At 40.5% G+C, this 23,235-nt stretch overlaps 1 protein-coding gene across 1 annotated transcript; it reads left to right on the top strand.

Moving 5' to 3' along the window:
• Positions 1-820: 820 nt before the first annotated feature.
• LOC715886 (proline-rich protein 23C) lies at positions 821-1,899 on the top strand. The gene has a single exon (XM_015132016.3). The coding sequence runs from the start codon at positions 1,060-1,062 to the stop codon at positions 1,849-1,851; it is 792 nt and encodes a 263-aa protein (XP_014987502.3). The 5' UTR covers positions 821-1,059; the 3' UTR covers positions 1,852-1,899.
• Positions 1,900-23,235: the final 21,336 nt, after the last annotated feature.

Below are 23,235 nucleotides of genomic sequence, written 5' to 3'. Positions count from 1 at the left end.
CAGCCTGGGCGACAGAATGAAACTCCATCTCAGAAACAAACTATATAATAAATATATATATCTGTGTAGCAACCAGGGGTATAGTATTTACATTGTATTACGTACTACAAGTATTCTAGAGATGCTTTAAAATAAGTGGAAGGATGTTAGTGATACGCAAATGTACACCATTTTATATGAGACTTGAGCATCTGTAGATTTTGGTATCCATGCGGGAGTCTGGGAACCAATCCTCCAGGGATATCAAGGGAAGACTTTAATTACTATAGTACCAATTATTGTAATAAACAGATAATGCAGGGGCTGCCATCGTCACGCAGGATCCCAGCTTTACTCTCCCTTCCAAGACCCCTAAAAAGATATTACATCGATGTACACGCTAGGAGAACCGAAAAACGCACGCCACTATTCGTCAACAGTAACGCACAGGGCACTTCCGGGACGGGGCCTGGGAGGATGGATTTAGGACTCGGTGTGCTGGTTTGGCCCTCCACCAGTGTTAAGTGAACCTGAATCGGTCTGCAGCTCCGCGTCTGAGGTCAACGCAAAGGACAAGAACTTGATACTGGAAGCCAGGCCCTAGAGCGGTACAGATGCTCGGCCCCCCAGCGGCCCGTAGGAGTATTTCCCCAGCGTGACCGACCAACCACAGCCACCGCTATTGGGCAGCAGGGGTACCTCCGCCTCTAGGGCGGGTCCTCCAGGGGGCGGAGGATTGCGTGACATTTTGCGACTTCGGTTCAGCTGCCGTCATTTACAACATAATTGGCTTTGCAGTGAGCATCCGGGTCTGCGTCAGGAAGGCCCAAGATTCCAGCGCTCGAGGCTGAGCTCCACAGCGTGCGAGGCTCCACCAGTAGCACGGACTCCGATCTCCGGGAGGCGCCCCCAGGGCTCCGAGGACTCGCCCCACGTCGCGCGGTCCTGAGCCCCGTCCGTCCCAACCCGCCTCGCCTACCACTGACACCTGCTACCTCAAAGAGGACTTCGCCGCCCGCGCCCCCTGCCCCCACGTCCTCTGCCAGGCCCAGGAGCGCCGTCCGCAGCGCCGTCGAGGTGATGGGCAGCCGGCCCCGCAGTCCCAGCGCCTGCCTTGCGCCCTGGTGGGGACAGCAGCCAGGAGGACCAGGCCCTGCCAAGCGCAGCCGATTGGAGGAGCCCGCGGGCCCCGAACCCCGCGCGGAGCCCAGCCCGGAAGACCCGGCGGGGATCCCGGCCGTGGACGCGCTCACCTCCGTGGTGGTCCTGGCCGCGGGCTGTGCCCTGCGTGTGCCCCTGGAGAACGTCGACCTGGTGCTGGAGCTCGCGCCAATGTCGGTCCTGCGAGTGTCTCTTGGTGGACACACCCTCATCCTGATCCCGGAGGTCCTCCTAAGCTCCGTCGACGAACGCTCAGGAGCGCAGGGCGACTCGTCTGCCGGCCTGGAAGTGGACGTTTTCCTGGGCGCTCACGGGGAAGACGTCGTCGTCCAGCAGGAAGTCTTCTGCGCATCTGTCCCAGAGATCGCTGCCCAGGAAGAGGCCTACGAGGAGGACGCGGACTCTGAATTCCCGGAGCTCCGCATGGACTCCGCATCCGGCTCAGCCGCTGGGCTCTACCCCTCAGCTAGAAGTATGTTCAGCCCCTATCGGGAGGGCCCCATCCCAGGGCCCTGTGCTCCGGCCTCCAACCCCAGTTCAGAGAGACGCTCTCCAAGCCCCATCTTCGACCCGGAATTCCACCTTCTGGAGCCTGTCCCCAGCTCACCTCTCCAACCTCTACCTCCCTCTCCAAGTCCGGGTCCCCACGAGCGCCCGGAGCTCCCAGAGCGCCCTCCGTGCAAGGCCCGGAGACGCCTGTTCCAGGAATGAGCTGCCTCCCACAATCCCTTGCCACGCTACTGGGCTCCAGGCGACTGTCTCCTGATAGCCGTTGTGTGGATGTTGTGCAACCTACAAGGATCTCCGAGAGTGGATGACGGATAGATGCTTTTTTGATACAGGCTGCGTTGCAGAATTTTGGATCAGTGGCTGACTTAGAAAGTCTGGAAAAAAAGATCCTCCTTGGCATAAAACTATGCTAGTTGAAATACAGTCTACTTTCAGACTGTGAGATTGCTGCATCGGGCCTGTTTTGTATGGAAGTCACCCCTAGGCAGCTCCATTCCCCCAGTTTTGCTTTAAACCTCAGTTCCAGCAATTTTCTCTAAAAATCCGCCCTTTCCCCAGCACCTTACCGTGGCACGCCTTTTCTCCCAAGTTAATTACTAAAAATAATTACATTTATTTTGTTTAACGGGTTTTGGCCCTAGTCTCTGGGCTAGTTTATGACCACCTTCTCACCATGGAATTTTTCTCTATGGTGGCCTGAACCCCTTGGGGGGAGCTTGCAAATAGTTGTACCTGGACAAATGTTTGTTGTTTGCAAAACAGACAGAACTGGAAATAATGATCATGTACCCTCCTTTTTTCATGATTGGCTTAGCAAATTGTTTATGTTATTGGGCTTTATTTTCCCCCAACTATTAGAGCCAGCTCTTTTTCATTCATTACTTCTTGTATGTTTTTAATATAATTATTTTATCCTGGAAAAGCTTATAATTCTAAGACTGTGTGTGTATGTGTGTGTTGTTTGTTTGTTTTTTGACACCAGTGTTGTTGCCCAGGCCGAGTGCAATGGCACAAACTCAGCTCACTGCAACCTTCGCCTCCCAGGTTCAAGTGATTCTCCCGCCTCAGCCTCCCGGGTAGCTGGGATCACAGGCATGCGCCACCACACCCTACTAATTTTGTATTTTTAGTAGAGACGGGTTTCACCATGTTGGCCAGGCTGGTCTCGAACTCCTGACTTCAGGTGATCCATCCACCTCAGCCTCCCAAAATGCTAGGATTACAGGCATGAGCCACCGCCCCCCGCCCTAAATAATATGTTTCCTAATTGATCTTGTATCAAACGCAATTACTGAATTTCTTTAATGGCGTATGTGTAGATTCTCGATTGATTGATAAAAATAATATCTCCAAATAATGAGAATATTGTCTCTTGACAAACTTCTTACATCTTATTTTTCCTTAATCTTTTATATTGGATATTACTTCAAGTCCAGGTTGAACAGTATGGTTAACACGGGCATTCCTGTTTTATGCCTTGTGTTAATGCTTCTAAATTTTACCATAAAGTATGATCTTTACATGGTTGTTAGATAACCCGTAATCTATTGAAGCAGTTAATTTTCAGTCTTTCAGATCATGAAAAAGTGTTGAATTTTTGCTTTGTTTTTGCCTAAGTTACTACAAAGATGTTATCAACTTGTTTTAAATGTTGACATTTAATTATTTGTGTGTATACAATAATACGATACAATAGCTAGATGGAACCTTGGGCCGCGAGAGTATGTACAGAAACCTGGCAAGAGTGCTAATGAGACCAGGCTTTGGGGCTGGTCCAATTTAAAACAATTGGATGCTTTATGAGGACCTGAGGAGACACAAGTGGAAGGAGAAAGGCAGTAACTGCAGGGTCCATTTAAGGTTTTAAATGTTAAAAATTTAAGAAACTTTTTTTTCTGTATGAATAAGATGACTTTTTGTAATTTCTTTTTGAATCAACTCATGGTGATTTGTGTTAATTTCTAACTACTAAGTATCCTTGCATTTCTGCTATTCTACAGTATTTTTTATGATTCTAACTCCACCTTGGGTTGTTTTTTGTTTTGTTTTTTGCCTTTTTTTGAATGTTTAGTTTGTTTGTTTTACATAACCATATACAGCACTAATTTTTTTATTGTACTTTAAGTTTTGGGGTACATGTGCAGAATGTGCAGTTTTGTTCCATAGGTATACATGTACCATGGTGGTTTGCTGCACTCATCAACCCGTCACCTACGCTAGGTATTTCTCCTAATGTTATCCCTCCCCATCTCCCCAGCCCCGACAGGCCCCGGTGTGTGATGTTCCCCTCCCTGTGTCCATGTGTTCTCATTGTTCAGCTCCCACTTATGAGTGATAGTATGCGGTGTTTGGTTTTCTGTTCTTGTGATAGTTTATAACACACTAATTTTAAAATGTCATTATTTTGCCAGTTTTGCCTCATTTTTGTAATGAAATAAATTATTGCTGATAAAGTTAAACCCTATGAGATGCTAGTTTTTTTTTTTTTCTGTTGAACATCAACAATTATTATTTAGATTTTCCAACATGCTTTACCAGTTAATTTGCTCACTTTCTATTCTTGCATTCCACTCCTTTAGTCTGGCCTCATTTGTCTTCTTTCCATGGTATACTTTTTAAGAATTCTTTCAGCTATGGTTTATGTGGTAAATCATGGGTTCGTATGTCTGCAAATATTTCAATTACACCTTCAAACTTGTAGTATGGTAGCTGGGTTTGGAATTCTAAAATAAATCCTATACTCTCTCACTACTTTAAAGATAATTCTGTTATTTTCCATGACATTTATTGTTGCAGGTGAGAAGATGTCATTTGTATTGCCATTCCTTTGACAGGATTAGGCTGCTTACACTAGTATTTTTCTTGACTTTGATGCCCTATGGTTTCACAAAACCTGATGTGTTTTTTGGTAGATTTTTGGCAGCTGCAACTCAGTGAGCTTTCTATAGATGGAAAATTAATTCTTCCATAAGATCTCAAAACATATATATCTCTTGCACGTTTAAACCTCTCTCCAATCTCTGAAACTCCTAACAGAAATGGTGCTGCTTAATCAATGCCCTCTCCCAGATCTCTTAATATCTATATTTTCATACCCTGTATCATGGCACACTTTTGCTCTTCCAATTAACTGATTCTGTCACTGTCTGTTTTCAAAATTCATTTATTGTTCTTTATAAGACTTTATTTCAAATACTGCATTTTTCATTTTCAAGACTTCTGATTACTTGGTTTTTTATATCTATTTGCTCTTATTTCACAACTTTTAGTCAATGTCATATAAACGTTTCTAGTTTCACAGATGTTATCTCCTCCTTTATCTCTAGAAGAATTAAATATTCTTATTTTAAATTCTATATTAATTAGCTCAATAATTATAATTCCTCAGGCATAACATCTCCAATTATTTGGTAGCATTTAATGACACTGATTTTCCCCTGGGCAAAAATTTTGGTATGTGGACATATTTTGAATGTGAATTCATTTTCTGTTCCAAATTTGTTTTGTTTTGTAGAGACAGGGTCTCACTCTGTCTCTCAGGCTGGAGTGCAGTGGCATGATCACAGTTCACTGTAGTCTTGACCTCTCATGCTCAAGCAATCCTCCCATCTCAGCCTCCCCAGTAGCTGGGGCTATAGGCATGTGCCACCATGCCTGGCTAGGGTTTTATATTTTTATTTTTTGTAGAGAGAATCTTCCCTGTTGCCCAGGCTGATCTCCAACTCCTGGGCTCAAGCAATCCTCCTACCTTGGCCTCCCAAAGTAGTGGGATTACAGGCATGTCTGCTCCATATTTGAATTTTACATTTGCCTCTTTCTTGCTCCCTAAGGGTCAAGACTCAGAGCCAGATGTTATGGAGCTCATCTCATATGATTTGCAACCCAAAAGTCACAGTTCCCATCCTCAAGCAATCATACATGGCCCAACTTCCAATTTCAATGCAGTAGTGACACTGGGCTGGACTGTTCATAGTCCCAACCCCATCAAGACCACTGGGAGTATTAGCAGCTAAATTCAGTTGCTCTCCAACTATCCTCAGCCTCCATGGATAATTCATGCCAATAACTGTTCAAGTAGAGGGTATACAGGCCCAGCTCACTTGCTTTGAGACAACTCTGAAGAATCATCCCAATTCTAGGGCTCTCAGTGAGTTGGCTGAGGCTTTGTTGCAGCTGCATCCCAGTTCAACTCCTCTATCTGTCCTGTCATATTTTCTTTGTTCCCCAAAATTTCTGCATGCATATCTCCATGGCAAAGTCTTCCCAAGCCAACTTAAGATAGCTGGTGCCAGGGGTCGTCATAGGAAGTAGCCACTAAACTGGATTTCAGAGCTGAACCATGGAGCATGACTAGCCCATGGCGTGTTACAGCAAAGCAGATAAGATCTTAATCAATGGCAAACTAACTGGGACTCTGGAAGAAGGCAATATACTGGCATTGGCAGAATCCCAGGCATTAGAAAAATTGGGGGCACAGAGTAATTATATGCATGATAGTTATAAATAATGGGGAATTGAATAGCTTTTTTTGGGACAATAAATGCATTTGAGAAAGAAAGTGAAAGTCGGACGGTGACTAATTACCAATAAAACCCAAATATGAAATATAGACATTCTCCCTGGCAGCATACAAATAGCTTTTCATCTCCTGTAGCTAATAGGGGGGAAAGCAACTGAGGATCTGGCCCAGAATTTACCGCAAGGATAGTGGCGGTATAAAGGCTGAATTCTCAAACTTGGAAAGTCTGTAATGGTGAGGTCCCAGCCCAGATCGGGCCCTGAAACGTTGGATGAAAATAACCAAGTAGATTCACTTGAATATCTTGAATCCCAAACTCCCTTCCATCCTCTCGGCCTGCAGAAGTGGCCTACTCCTCTCTATTAAAGGTTGGCACTCCACCCCTGCATAAGATGATGCAGAAGCCTCTGCCTAGCAAGATAACATGCACCCACCTCAGGAACTACCTTCACCTCCTCTCTTTGCCTCAGGCCAGTAACTAAAGCATGTTATAACCCAGCCAGGGAAATACTGGCCTGTAACTAAGGAAAGGGGCTCTGTATGCCCTAGAATTGCTGTGAGTGTTACCCAACATATACCAGCATGAGTCAAGTATAAGACTGAGAGTGCTAGATGTCAGCCTAGAGAAGGGAGAGTGTATCAATTTAGAAGCAGTCTCCCAATATACATGATTTAACACCCTGGCAAGGATGCTGTAAGACAGTGCTAACAATCTGATGGGTGGATCTTGCACGGTTAGAGAAAAAGATGTCCCACACTAAGTAGGAATGCCATAACTGCCAAGGCAGACAGCAGAGAAAAGGATCAAAACGTCCAGAGAAGTGGATATGATACAGTGGATATACTACCTAAGGCTATCAAATACATCAGCTACTATGATGTGTGGAAGGGCCTCGAGGGACACTGCGTAACAAACAAATGCCCTAAAGAGGCACCAGGGTCATTGAGAAGCCCAGTAGGCCAAGGTAAGGGCAGGAAATGCCATTAGAGAGCTGGACTCCTTTGTAGCCAAGTGGATAATAGGATCTGAGAGACTGAAAATACAAATGAACAGTGTCCAGACCACACATGACAGTAAAAATCTTACCCACAACCTCTGCAGCAACTATCCCAGAAGCCAAACCACAGTCTCTGCAGTAACTGGCCCAAAATGGTCCAGATTTGTTCAACACCTGCCAGGAGTTCTAATTTTCACCCTCACTTCCAACTCAGGACCAACCAGAAAAAGCCAAATATGTTATGCCTAAGATACAAGGTGCACAAACCAACCAATCACGTAGGATGCCCCACATCTAGTTGGTCCACATACAGCTTCCCTGTGCCAGCAACTTCCAATCAGACATACCTGAAGTCTTCCCCTTTTTCACTATAAAATTTTCCAACTCACCTGCCTGCCAATAAGTCTCTATCAAACGCAAGTGATGGGGCTAACTGCCTTGCTATAGCAAGCTCTAAATAAATTGCCTCTGCTTGTTCCCATTTGTGTGGTCTTCGCTTATTTTCCATTTTTTTGTGAGATATGGTCCACACAGCCCAGCGTGGTAAGTCAACACTAGGTCTAAACTCCTTCTTTGCATTGAGTTCCCTGTCCATTTACTCTCAGTTTGGTACCCACGTTTTGTTATCAGTTCATTTGTTTGGCAGCTTTGATGGAATCAAACCATTTCTTTTCATCTCCTTTCACTCACTTTTGTGTTTCCATTTTGTGTTGTATGGTCTAAAAGTGTTGTTTGTCACAAGAAAGAAAATTGCAGGGTACAACACAGTCATAGGTTCTACACACCTGTTGTTTGAGCCAGTCTCACAGTCTGGTGAGTTTGTAGTTCTCACCAGACAAGCTTCCATTTGGACAAATTTTTCTGTGGATTATCAATAAAAGTGGGTGAGGTTTTCCTGTTTTTATGTTTTGTTTTTAGAGCTTGGCTTTGATCCAGAAAGAGCGTTCTCTCTGGTTTTCCATCTACCACAGTCCACATTCAGAGGCACTGACTATCAGGTTGGGAGACTCTGACACTGAGGCACCAGCACCACATTTTGCTGACCATCACCATCTCTTATGGAGTTGTCTGAGCCCAAATCCTCTCCTCTTGCAGAAAAAAAAAAAAAAAACCTGCTTCTTATATGTGTTCTCATTTAGAATCCTAATTCTGGTCCCTGTCTTTCTAAATGGCATAATTTTACCAAGGGTGATGCGAGCCTTTAATGTCTCTTGTTCTGTGATAATACACCTGCAAATTTAATAATGAACGATTTCAAATTAAATGTTCTCCACAGTAGCCATTAAAGGCTCACATCACCCTTGGTAAAATTATGCCATTTAGAAAGACAGGGACCAGAATTAGGATTCTAAATGAGAACACATATAAGAAGCAGGGTTTTTTTTTCTTCTCATTAAATGTCTTCAAAAAGAATGGAAATGAGATTTCTCAGGTTTAATGAGCAGCATTTTTATTTACACAGAGGTCTCCAATGAAACTCTAAATCAAAAATGACTTCATTAAAAGATTATTTGGCCAAAGCTAATGTGTAATTTAACAACAATGAACTAGATTCATTTCCCTAGTAAATCCTCTGCCCTCGTCCACCAGTTCCCTCCCTATATCCAGATCTCCCTCTGCCCCTTATCCTTCCAATCTCTCTCCTTCCATACCTCCATCAACTCCTCCCTCCAGTTGTCCATGTTCAGGCCCCTACCTTTTCCCAACAACTTTCTCCAAAACCTAAAATGCCAGTTGTCTCTTAAGACCCATCCCTCCATGAACCAGGTATTCAGACAACTGGAGAATTTAAAGCTTGGACCTGAGCAGAATTAAGAGCTATAAGTTTCCCTAAATTCAGACAAGACTAGTAAACATTCATAGAATAGTTTAAAATCCTTTTGGGTACATCTGACCCAGAATTACCTGACTTATATCAACTCATACACATATGGGTCAGAACCACAGATGCTAAATCCTAGATGGCAAAAGTTGATTGGACTGACCCGGAGGACCTACAGGATATCTCGTTCCATAAAAAACCCGCAGTTCAGAAAACCCCTGAAAAGTAGGTTAAAGTCTCCTAGAAGCCATACCCAAAACACTTCCAATAAAAATTAATGCAAGGGCTACCATTTCTACATTAAATGGTGTGCCTTCATGCTCTCTTCTTCAGAGTAACGGTACTGCACAGGTGGCAGGCATTTCAAATAACACAAATTTTCCCTATCTCCCAGCCTTTAACTGTAACCCTTGGGCCTTTGCCTGGAAATATTCCTTCTTGTTCTGTGATAATACACCTGCAAATTTAATAAGGAGAGATATACTTTACACATGAGATTGCAAAAATAAATGCACACCAGAGGGATTATTTCTTAAGTTTCCAGAGGACTCCTCTATTTATAATCAAGTTGTGTTTGTTCTGAATATACCTTTGCATTCTCTATTTTATTTGATGCATACCCCAGATAAAGATCTTGACACTACTCCATGACCTTCTACAGGCTAAAGATTTCACTGGCATAGGAAAAACAATGAGAGCAGAACCTATTAAAGTTCAGATAGATCCTACCAAGCCATTACTCAAACTTCTCCAATATCCCTTGAAGCCAAAGGAAGGGCTCAAACCTATGGTTGAAGGCCTTACATACAAAAGTCTTCTCATACTCTGCACTAGCCTTTGTAATACTCCCATCCTCCGAGTAAAGAAACAAAACGACAAAGATACCAATTTGTTCAAGACCTCGAGGCCATCAACAAAATCATTATACCTCATTTCCTGATAGAACTTGACTCAATTTGTTCAGGACCTCAAGGCCATCAACAAAATCATTATACTTCATTTCCTGATAGAACTTGACCCAAATACTATTCTGTCATAAATTTCCACCTGAAGTTACTTGCTTCACAGTATTGGATCTTTGCTCTGCCTCTTTCAGTGTACTTCTCAATCAGGATAGTCAATACCTTTTTGCATTCACCTAAGGAGGACAATAATGTACTTAGACAGTCATACCCCAGGAGTTCACTAGAGTCCCCTCCAATTTTCCCAGGTCCTCAATCAAGACTTAAAAGACCTAAAATGTCCCCTTGTGATTCAGTTCTGACACGATATGTAAATGATATCCTACTTTATTCGGAGAGCAAGGAGGTCTGTAAAAAGGATTCCATTTAGTTGCCCCTAGCCTTATCAGAAAAGAAACATACGTGTTTCAAAAGTCACAATTTTTTCCAAACCACAATCTATTACTTAGAGCATGACCTAACTGAGGAAGATAAACCATCCTCTACTGATATGCTAAAGACTATCCAAAAATATTCTAGACCCCTCACAAAAGACAACTAAGAGTATTTTGGAGTTTAACTGGATATTACAGACGATGAGTGCCAAATTTTTCTAGGATTGAAACACCGTTTTATGAATTGACTAAGTCCTCAGTAAGAGACCCTCTCCTAAGGAAATCAAAAGCGAACAGGTTTTCTGTAACCTGAAAAAGACGTTCAGCAGCCTCTTTCTCTAGGCATCCCAAACTACAAAAATCTCTTTGTCTATTTGTGAATAAGCAATCTGGACAAGCCCTTGGGTTTTAACACAAATTGACAGGAAACACTAAAAACATATTGCTCCGAAAACTGGAAGCAATCAAGCTGTCCTTCAATAGGTAGATGGATAAACAAACTGTCGTTCATCCATACAATGAAATATTATTCAGCCATAAAAAGAAATGATCTATCAAATCATGAAAAGGTACAGAGAAGTCTTAAAATGCCTATTACTAAGTGAAAGAAACCAATCTGAAAAAGCTACATACTCTATGATTCTGACTATGTAACATTCTGGAAAAGATGAAACTGTGGAGACAGTAAAAATATTAGTGGCTGCCAAGTGTTTGGAGGTGAAAAGAGGAGTGAATGGGTGCAACACAGAGGACCTCTAGGGGGATGAAACTATTCAGGATAATACTATGATGGTAGATATAGGACGTTACACATTTTTCAAAACTCATAGAACTGTATAACACAAAGAGTGAACTTCAGTGTAAACTATGGACTTTAGCTAATAATGATGCGTCAGTATTGGCTTATGAATTATAACAAGTGTCTCATGGGAATGCAAGAGTTAATAGTAGGGGAAACTGTCTGGGGACAGGATGGTATATGGAAACTCCTTGCTATCTACTCAATTTTCTGTAAACCTAAAACTGTTGCAAAAAGTATTTTTTAAATCTACACTTAAAAAAAATAACAAAAAAGATCCTTTAGAGAAGTTAACTTCAAGGATAATTTTTTAAATGATCTTACATTAAAAACCAGGTTGATACCCTGACAGCATAAAATAAAGGGGACTTGCTTGATGTACGATAAATGGGGACTTTGTTAGACGTTCAAGGCAAGTTCTAAACATCACTAAAATGGTCAGCTCAGTGCTTAGTGTGCCTTGTTGATGAAACCAGGAACTAGTTAGTTACTCTTACTTGTGTCCTCTACTACCCCTAACTCTCAAAACCAAAACAAAATGAACAGAAACATTGTTTACTATAGCTTCACCCTTGACCCAGTTTGAAAGGCTCATCCCTCTTGTCTTAGGGCAATTGCTTTCTAACACCTGAAAAATTTATTGCAGCTTCTGCTGAGCTAGTTCTAGCCTCCCCACCTGAGTTTAGGGTTCCTCATGCAGTACAGACCTTACTACTCACAGAATGAATACACAACACTTTTCAGCCAGCCAACTAATATCTTCTTTTTTTTTCTTTTTTTTTTTTTTTTTTTGGAGACAGGATCTAGCTCTGTCACCCAGGCTGGAGTGCAGCAGTGTGATCTTGACTCACTGCAACCTCTGCCTTCCAGGCTCAAATGATTCTCCCATCCCAGCCTACGGAGTAGTTGGCACCACAGGCACATGCCACCACACCCAGCTAATTTTGGGGTTTTGTTTGTTGGTTTTTGGTTTTCGGTTTTGAGACGGAATTTCACTCTTGTTGCCCAGGCTGGAGTGCAATGGCGTGATCTCAGCTCACTGCAACCTCCACCTCTCAGGTTCAAGGGATTCTCCTGCCTCAGCCTCCTGAGTAGCTGGGATTACAGGCGTGCACCACCACGTGTGGCTAAGTTTTGTATTCTTTAGTAGAGACAGAGCTTTGCCAAGTTGTCCTGGCTGATCTTGAACTTCTGGGATCAAGTGATCCACCAGCATTGGCCTCCCAAAGTGCTGGGATTACAGGCGTGAGCCACTGCGCCCAGTCTTAATATCTTATGAAATTCTACTACTCATTGCCTCCAACATTACCATTCACCACAGCAACACTCTGAATCCTACCTCTCTTCTGCCTCTACCTAAAGAAAGGGAGGCTGGGTGTGGTGGTTCATGCCTATATTCCCAACACTTTGGGAGGCAAAGGCAGGAGGACACTTGAGCCCAGTTTGGGCAACACACTGAGACCCGACCTTGTCTCTACAAAAAAATGAAATATTAACTGGGTATGATGATTTGTATCTGTAGTCTTAGCTACTCAGGAGGCTGAGGCAGGAGGATCACTTGAGTCCAAGTGGTCAAGGTTGCAATGAGCTACTGCACTCTAGCCTGGGTGACAAAGTGAGGCCTTGTCTCAAAGCAAAAAAAGAAAAAGAAAAGGAGCCTCAAGATTGTCTTCCTTAAGGAATTCTCTGTACCTTACTCAGACTGATTAAAGACTCCTCTAGAGAACCTTGACCTAATATTATTTCTAATATTATTTGTTGATGGCTCATACCTCAAAACTGAAACTGGAGGTTATCAACCAGGATATGCAGTCACTAATCTAAGCTCTCTTTGAGTAAAATCAGCCCAGATGTCAGAACTTACTGTATTTACTACATCTTGACAACTAGCCCAAGACGAAAAAGCAAACATACATAAAAATAGCAGATATGCTTTTGGAGTAGTACATGACTTTGAGATGCTTTGGAAATAAGGGGGTTTCTTGCCCTACCGGAACCCCCACCAAAAATGGGCAACAAATTCAGGAATTTGTAGACACACCCCTACTTCCTGGAGAGGTAGTTATAAAGGTTGAAGCTCATGGAAAAAATAGATAATGTGTAAGCTATAGGAAATGCTCTAGCAACTTACTATGCCAAACAATCAGCCTTCACCAAAGTTATGATCCTATATAAACCCTCAAAGAATAAATCTCTGGAGACAATCTTATGAGGCCATTACATAAAATCAATGATTAACTCCTGATTTTGAAAAGGAAGAATGGGAAAAAATCTGGTTGTACCTCTTACTCAGATAATCTCTAGTGCTCTCAAGACAGCCAATTGGTGGCACCAGGTGATTTCAAATGAATATTAGCTAAATTTCTCCACGAAACTACTCATTATGGTATAGATAAGGGGTTCCCATATTTTGGCTTCCCTGGGCCACATTGGAAAAAAAAAGAATTATCTTGAACCACATATAAAATACATTAACACTAACAATAGCTGATGAGCTTAAAAAAAAAAAAAAAAAAACTCATAATATTTTATGAAAGTTTATGAATTTGTGTTGGGCTGCAATCAAAGTCATCCTGGGCTGCAAGTGGCCCACGGACCAAGGGTTGGACAAGCTAGGTATGACAAATTGGTTACTATCTTGAATCAACACTGGTGTGGAAACCTTTAAAATGACAACCGATTATAACAGCATCACTGAAAACTACAAAACTGCAAAATGTTACTGAAAGAAACTAACAAAGGCACAAATAAATGAAAAGACATTCCATGTTCATGAACTGCAAGAATTAATATTGTTCATTTAATTCAATTCCTATCAAAATCCCAAAAATATTTTTTTGCAAAAATGGAAAAATCCGTCCTAAAATTTATATGAATTATCGAGGGAACCTGAATAGCTAAAACAATCTTGAAAAATAAGAACAAAGCTTGAGGACTCACATTTCCTGATTTCAAAACTTACTACAAAGCTACAATAATCAAAACAGCATGATACTAGAATAAAACAGACACATAGACAAATGGAATAGAATAAAGAACCCAGAAATAAACTCTCCCATATATACTCTAGTGCTTTTCAACAAGGGTGCCAGGACTATTCAATAAGGAAAGGAAAATCTTTTCAATAAATTTTCTTGAGAAAAACTTGATATCCAAATGAAAAAGAATGAAATTATCTTATATCATATACAAAAATAATTAATTCAAAATGGATCAAAGGTCTAAATATATGAGCTAAGACTATGAAACTTTTAGAAAAAACACAGGGTAAAAGTTTCATGACACTGGGTTTCATAGCAATTTCTTGAATATGAGACCAGAGGCGCAGGCAACAAAATAAATAAATAAATAAATTGGACTTCATGAAAATTTTAAATTTTGTGCATCAAAAGACAGTATCAACAGAGTAACAAGGCAACCTACAGAGTGGGAGGAAATATTTGCATAAACATAAGACCTAAACCTATAAGTCTCGTACAAGAAAATAGAGAAAAATCTTCATGACATTGGATTCACAATGATTTCTTGGTTATGACACCAAAAGCACAGGCAACAAAAGTAAATAGATAAATTGGCATACATCAAAATTAAAACCTTGCATATGCTAAAATGACATAATAGAATGAAAAGATAACCTACAGAATGGGAGAAAATATTTCCAAATCAAATATGTGATAAAAGGCTATGATCCAGCATATATAAAGAACTCCTACAACTCAACAACAACAACAAAATAACCCAACTGAAAAATGGACAAAAGACTTGAAATGGCATTTCTCCAAGCAAAATAACCAGCTAACATCATAATGTCAGGATCAAATTCACACATAACAATATTAACCTTAAATGTAAATGGGCTAAATGTGCCAATTAAAAGACACAGGCTGGCAAATTGAATAAAGAGTCAAGACTCATCATTGTGCTGTATTCAAGAGACTCATCTCACGTGCAGAGACACACATAGGCTCAAAATAAAGGGATGGAGGAAGATCTACTAAGCAAATGGAAAACAAAAAAAAGCAGGGGTTGCAATCCTAGTCTCTGAAAAAAACAGAATTTAAACCAACAAAGATCAAAAGAGACAAAGAAGGCCATCACGTAATGGTAAAAGGATCAATTCAACAAGAAGAGCTAACTATCCTAAATATATATGCACCCAATACAGGAACACCCAGATTCATAAGCCAAGTCCTTAGAGACCTACAAAGGGACTTAGACTCCCACACAATAATAATGGGAGACTTTAACACCCCACTGTCAATATTAGGCAGATCAACGAGACAGAAAGTTAACAAGGACATCCAGGACTTGAACTCAGCTCTGCATCTAGCAGACCTAATAGACATCTACAGAACTCTCCACCCCAAATCAACAGAATATACTCTTCTCAGCACTATGTCACACTTATTCCAAAATTGACCACATAATTGGAAGTAAAGCACTCCTCAGCAAATGGAAAAGAACAGCAATCACAACAAACTGTCTCTCAGACCACAGTGAAATCAAATTAGAACTCTGGACTAAGAAACTCACTTAAAACTGCACAACTACAAGGAAACTGAAAAAGCTGCTCCTGAATGACTACTGGGTACATAATGAAATGAAGGCAGAAATAAAGATGTTCTTTGAAACCAATGAGAACAAAGACACAACATACCAGTATCTCTGGGACACATTTAAAGCAGTGTGTAGAGGGAAATTTATAGCACTAAATGCCCACAAGAGAAAGCAGGAAAGATCTAAAATCGACACCCTAAAATCACAATTAAAAGAACTAGAGAAGCAAGAGCAAACACATTCAAAAGCTAGCAGAAAGCAAGAAATAATAAGATCAGAGCGGAACTGAAGGAGATAGAGACACAAAATACCCTTCAAAAAAATCAATGAATCCAGCAGCTGGTTTTTTGAAAAGATCAGCAAAATAGATAGACTGCTAGCAAGACTAATAAAGAAGAAAAGAGAGAATCAAATAGATGCAATAAAAAATGATAAAAGGGATATCACCACGGATCCCACAGAAATACGAGCTACCATCAGAGAATACTATAAACACCTCTATGCAAATAAACTAGAAAATCTAGAAGAAATGGATAAATTCCTGGACACATACACTCTCACAAGACTAAACCAGGAAGAAGTTGAATCCCTGAATAGACCAACAGCAGGCTCTGAAATTGAGGCAATAATTAATAGCCTACCAACCAAAAAAAGTCCAGGACCAGACGGATTCACAGCTGAATTCTACCAGAGGTACAAGGAGGAGCTGGTACCATTCCTTCTGAAACTATTCCAATCAATATAAAAAGAGGGAATCCTCCCTAACTCATTTTATGAGGCCAACATCATCCTGATACCAAAGACTGGGTTAAGAAAATATGGCACATATATGCCATGGAATACTACACAGCCATAAAAAAAGGATGAGTTCGTGCCCTTGTAGGGACATGAATGAAGCTAGAAACCATCACTCTGAGCAAACTATCCCAAGGACAGAAAACCAAACACCGCATATTCTCACTCATAGGTAGGAACTGAACAATGAGAACACTTGGACACAGGGCAGGGAACATCACACACTGGGGCCTGTCTTGGGGTAGGGGGAGGTAGGAGAGATAGCATTAAGAGAAATACCTAATGTAAATGACGAGTTAATGGATGCAACACACCAACACGGCACATGTATACGTATGCAACAAACCTGCAAGTTGTGTACATGTACCCTAGAACTTAAAGTATAATTTAAAAAAAAAAATGGCATTGCTCCATAGAAGACATAGAAATGGTCAATAAGCATATGAAAAGGTATTCAACATCACTAATCATTAGGGAAATGTTAATCAAATACACAATTAAATGTTACTTCTTATGCATTAGGAAGGCTACTATGAAAAAAGGAAATAACAAGTGTGATAGTGACAGTGTGGAGAAATTAAAACCCTTATGCACTGTTGATGGGAATGTAAAATGGTACAGTCACTATGGAAAACAGTATAGCAGTACCTCAAAAACTCAAAAACAAAATTACCATATGATCTGACAATACCCTTTCTGAACATATATCCAAAAGAACTGAAAGCAGAGTCTCAAAAAGATATTTGTACAACCATTTTCATAGCACCATTATTCACAATAGCCAAAGAGGTTGAAATGACACAAATATCCATCAAAGGATGAATGGATAAACAAAATATGGTTTATGTGCAAAACTGAAAATTATCCTTAAGAAGGAAATTCTGACACATGTCATAACATGGACAAATCTGAAAATATTATGCTAGTGAAATAAGCCAGTTCCAAAAAGACAAATACTATATGCTGTCACTCATATGAAGTATTTAGAGTAGTCAAACACATAGACACAGAAAGTAGAAAGGTGGTTTAAAGGCACAGGGAGGAGAGGGGTTCTGGGGAATTGTTGTTTAAAGGGATATAGAGTTCCAGTTTTGCAAGATGAAAAGATTCTGGAGAGCAGTTGCACAGCAATATGAATATATCTCATACTACTGAACTGTACACTTAAAATGGTTAATTTGATGTTACGGGTATTTTAGCACAATTTTTTAAGGTTATTTCTGCATCATTTGACATCTGTCAACACAATTCTGAAAAAAGTGTAAAGGTGAGAAATGGCCAGGAACCAAAGCCTCGAGGGCACTTTAAACACCTTCAGGCAGACTTTTTTTTAAGATAGGCTCTCACTCTGTCACCCAAGATCAGGTGCAGCAGCGTAATTATGGCTTACTATAGCCTGGACCTCTTGGGCTCAAGCAATCCTCCTGCCTCAGCCTCCTGAGTAGTTGGGACCACAGGCACATGCCACCAAGACTGGCTAATTTTTTTTTTCTTTTATAGTACAGATGAGGTCTTGCTATGTTGCTAAGACTGGTCATGAACTCCTGGGCTCAAGTGATCCTCCCACCTTGGCCTCCCAAAGTGCTGGGATTACAGGCATGAACCACTGCATCTGGTCTTTCAGGTAGATTTCATCCAGCTTCCTTGGATTTAAACATGTTTTAGTTTTTGTATGTCTGCTTTCAGGATAGGCTGAATTATTGCCAAGCCAGAAAGCTACATCCCTTGCAGTCACTAAAAACCTGCTTGATACTGTTTCCAACCTGCAGCATACTAACTTTTACATCAAGTGATCAAGGCACATACTTTTTATGGGAAACATTATAAAAGAACTCTGTAAGACATTACCCTTTATTGAAAAACCACACTGCCCTTACCACCAACAATCTCCCAGAAAGGTTAAAAACATCAATAGCATCCTTAAATTAAAATAAGCAAAACTAGTCTGGGTGGGTGGCTCATGACTATAATCCCGGCACTTTGGGAGGCCAAGGCGGGAAGATTGTTTGAGTTCAGGAGTTCAAGAACAGCCTGGGCAACATGGTGACATATTTTTTCCCCGTCTCTACAGTAGATTTTTTTTTTTAATTAGCCTGGTGAGGTGACACGTGCTTAATTAGAAGAGACTCTCAGAGATCTAAATATGTAACCCAGGCTAATGTAAGGTCTTGGTTCTAACCTCATGTATGAACGACTCCTTTTTTCTTGGATGTTTATGTGGTCTCTTGGATACTACTTCCTATGTGACAAGGATGCCTTGCCTATTCTCAGGGTAACACCTCATATACTTTAGGAATACTATTCTGAGATTTGTCCTAATTCTATAAATCACCAAGCCTGGAAATTCTGAATCAGATGCAAGCTCCAAAGTCAGGACAGCCTTTATTATTCAGACACTCCATTTGGCAGACTTAACTGACTGATAGTTTAAACAAGACATCAGAGCAGTACTCCCATTAGTAAGAATCATACAAATAGAAAATCCCGTAAGAAATGTATCCTTAATTATGGAAGCTATTAACAACATCACCTCTGTCCCAAATAGAATACATATCAGTCTCAACGTATTAACATGAGTAGATAGACAATCACATTGCTTTAGGTTTCATGTTGGCTAGTCATTATGCCATTTGCACCATTGCCAATATCTCTTACTGTACTTGAGTCAATGAAACAGGCAAGGTGGAACAGGCTATGCATCACCGTAAGGCAAAAGCTACTTGGCTCTCTAAGTTTGATTCATATGGTCTTTGGGATTTGTTTTCTTGGCCTGAGTTGGGCAACTGAGATTCCTCGTTCTGAAACACCTCATATGAACTATTAATTGTTTATTTTTGTCACAGTGGTCATGATGCTGGTCTTCTGCACTCTATTTGCAGTCTTAAATGCTTTTGCACAGCCACTGTCTCATGAGATGATAACCACAATGCTACAACAACAAAAAGGGACTGAGAAGATCTTGCAATACAGTTGACTATGGAAACGAATAAACAATCCCTAGGCAGTGAACATCTTCATCTCTACCCTTCCTTAAATTAATCCACCTCTCACAAATAAGAGAATGATCAAAAGGAGTTGGGGGGACTAAGAGACTTAAAGCACAAATTGACAATGACCAAATCATAGATGACAAGGGAACTCTGACCTCCAACCTCTGTAGTGCAAGTACCCAAACAATCTCTGTAGTAACCAGTCCATGAAGCCAAATCACAACTTCTACAGCAACTGGCTCAAAATGGTCAGCATTAGTCAATGACTGTCAGGCAGGGAGCGGAATTGCAGCCCTCTAAAAGGAGCTGAAATTCCATCTGCCACTTCATGTTTTGAGGTTCTGATCTATGAGTGGACTCCAGTATCAATTGTGCACCGTTTTATTTTCATATATTTTCTTCTCCTTTATTTCTTTGATAAATTTTTTTCAATATGCCAAGAATTTTTATGCTTTTGCAATATGATCTAAAATATGAGAACACGCAAAGGATCAGTAGATCTCTGAGAAGCCAAAAAAGATGACACAAAACTTTGCATAGCCTCTCAGATCCTCATTCAGAGCCTGTGTGCTCTCAGTTTAATTATCTTTTTAATGGGGCTGTTATTGAATTTCCAGTCCCATAGCAGATCAAAGGAAGGCAACAATTCCTACCAGGTGGCAAACTGACAACTGTAAAAACTAAGAGACAACAATCTGACAAAAGAGAGAAGGTTAATAAATCTATTTAAAAAAAAAAAAAAAACGGCCCCAGAGTGGTGGCTCACACCTGTAATTCTTGTACTTTGGGATGCCAAGGTGGGCAAATCGCTTGAGCCCTAGAGTTCAAAACCAGCCTGGGCAACATGCATGACAAAACCCCTCCTCTACTAAAAATTTAAAAAATTAGCTGGGCATGGTGGTGCACAACTATAGTCTCAGCTACTCAGAAGGCGGAGGTGGGAGGATCACCTGAACCTGAGAAGTCAAGGATGTAGTAAGCTGTGATCTCGTCACTGCACTCCAGCTTGGACAACAGGAGTGAGACCCTGTCTCAAGAATAAATAAATAAATAAATAAAATAACAAAAACAAAAGGCCTGACCAGGCTGAGTGGTTCACGCCTGTAATCCCAGCACTTTGGGAGACCACGGCAGGCAGATCACTTGAGGCCAGGAGTTTAAGACCAGCCTGGCCAACATGGCAAAACCTCTCTACTAAAAATACAAAAACTAGCCGAGCATGGTGGTGCACACCTGCAATCCCAGCTATTCGGGCAGGAGAATCACTTGAAGCTAGGAGGCAGAGGTTGCAGTGAGCAGAGATCGCGCAGGCCACTGCACTCCAGCCTGGTCGACAGAATTAAGACTCCGGCTCAAAAAAAAAAAGGGGGTGTCTCAGCAATATGGCACCATTTAGCAAGTGAGCAATCAATTCTACACATTTCATCCATTCACTAAACTACACAAATCCATAATAATGCTGACTCTGAATTCAACAATGGCCTTATAAGGCAGGGAAGATTTTAGTATGCTAGAAAAAACTTCACACACATTGGCTAAATGCAATTTAATGGAAAAGCCCAGGGTTACTAAAAAAATTCAATTGTCAATAATAATTTGAATTCTGGATAGCCAATATTTTATACTGATAGAACTATTAATTATTTATTGAGCAACTCTAAAGCATGCCAGTTACTTTACTTTTTTAATAAAGTAACATTACTTCATCATGATGAACATCATCATCTGCTTCACCATCATAAATCTTTTCATAGTTCTGAACTTGAAGTTTCTGTCTGCAGGTTCTGCCTGCTAGCTCTAGACTTGAATTTTAATTACTGAAGTTTTACCCAACATCAAGAGGCCCAAAGATAAGTGGAAAATCTATCAGATACCCCAATATTTCAATAAACCTGTCATTTTTTGTAAGCAGATTTTTAAAAATTCAGGTAGCAAATCAAATGTATTCATCCTTATCTCAATATTGCTGTCACATGGATTTATAATATCTACTTTCCTATTTCTTCTTCCTCGTTTCCACTTCCTCCAAAACCCACTACAGTCTACCTTCTGTCCTTACCACTTCACACAAGCTGTTTCTTGGTCAGGTCTCTTCATCTGATTGTCAAATATGACAGTATTTCTTCAGTACTTGATTTGTCACCTAACTTGGCTGACCACTTCCACCTTCTTGAAACTCTTCCTCCAGTGACCACCATGACCTCAACTTCTGGTTCCTCTTTGCCTCTCTGTTTAGTCATCTACTCAGCAAAAATTTTACTGAATACCTGTGGTAAGTTTTGTAGTAAATGTATGCAGTAATATTAATAAGGCTACATCTGTTGAGTGCTTACCAAGTGTCAGGCAATGTTTGTATATTTTAAATAGAACTTTTTAAAAATATATTTATTTATTTATTTTAAATGACAAGAAATATGCACTTAAAGTTTGTACTTTTGCTCCATTTCTGGACCCTATAAAGTTGTTTAATTATTTTGAGAACTGACATTTATGTTTTATTTTTTTCCTATCAATATTAATGCTCTGCAGAAGGGAAAGAATATCCCCTCTTCACACTGACTACTATTTTGACTATGATTCATACACACACACACACACACACACCCTTACACCATATCATATGCCTCCCACCATGTAGCATAGAATAAAGAAGCAACAACTGATCAGCTTCAAGTCCTAGTCTAGGGTGATGAATCTATTTCTACGAATAGTGACTTCTATTTCTTCAGAGCACAGTCTACACACGAAGAAATAATCAAAGACATCTATTTTGGACTAGAATGGCCACAAAATTCCTCATGATCAAAACATATAAAAGTGCTGCCTACTTTTTTAACATCCTTTAAAATCAAGTAAAGAAAATACAGAAAGATTAAAATGATTAAAAGCCTATGATAGTCTAGAGCTTTCGTTTTATGATGCAAATATGAGGATCAGGAGGCAAGCCGAAGTGCACAAACAGGATGGGAGTTGTATTGGAGAACCCCTGCATAGATCCCAGACCCCCAAATATGACTACATCAGTAAGTGAACTAAAACACCAAATCTTCCAAGGGAGATGGTAGTAAATTTTGTCTATCTGAACCTTGCCTCTGAATGGAGGAGGAAATAAAAGTTCCTCTGCAAATTTCACAATTAGGGCAGTGAAGAATGTTTGGCACCCAGATGATTTAATGGTTACCAGGGGCTCATTCTCCTCAAAGACATGTTTTGGTCCCACCACCAGGTAAGCCACTTAGACCAAGAGAGGTACAAGCCAAGGATGGCTCTGATGTGACTCTGATCTGGAACTCACACTGTCTTTGTGGAAAAATAAAGAAAGAAAGAAGGCAGAGAAAAGAAAGGAAAGAAGGAAAAGTGAAGGAAGGGAAAGGAGAAGTAAAGGAAGACAACAGATAGGAGGAACAGAGAGAGAAAGAGGGGGGGTTAGTCTAAAGGGTTTGCTCTTTGAAAATGTTTCTGGAAACTTCCCAAAGCATCTGAAGTCTTCGTTGTGAAAATACTCCTTTTCCTTAGGCCTCAAAGTTCTTTCAAACATAAAATTCCAATGAGCACTCTCACATTCTAAAGCAGAGACTTAAGAAATAACTCAACATAAATGAGAGAAAGCTAAAAGAAGAAACAGCAATTCAGTCCCTCAAACAATGAAGATATTTACCAGATCCAAAATATTGTAAAGGTATATATAAATTTTTCAACAAAATAAAGTAAGGGAAACGAGGCTAAGGAAACAGAAACTGTGAAAAATGACATAACTGCCTTTTTTAAA

This window comes from Macaca mulatta, chromosome 2 (genome assembly GCF_049350105.2).
Source record: "Macaca mulatta isolate MMU2019108-1 chromosome 2, T2T-MMU8v2.0, whole genome shotgun sequence".
Lineage (NCBI taxonomy): Eukaryota > Metazoa > Chordata > Mammalia > Primates > Cercopithecidae > Macaca > Macaca mulatta.
The sequence above is the reverse complement of the archived record's forward strand: the minus strand, read 5'-3'. Positions and strand labels throughout refer to the sequence as shown.

Coding starts and splice junctions, on each gene's coding strand:
- LOC715886 (XM_015132016.3), top strand. CDS start 1,060: ATGGGCAGCCGGCCCCGCAGTCCCAGCGCCTGCCTTGCGCCCTGGTGG.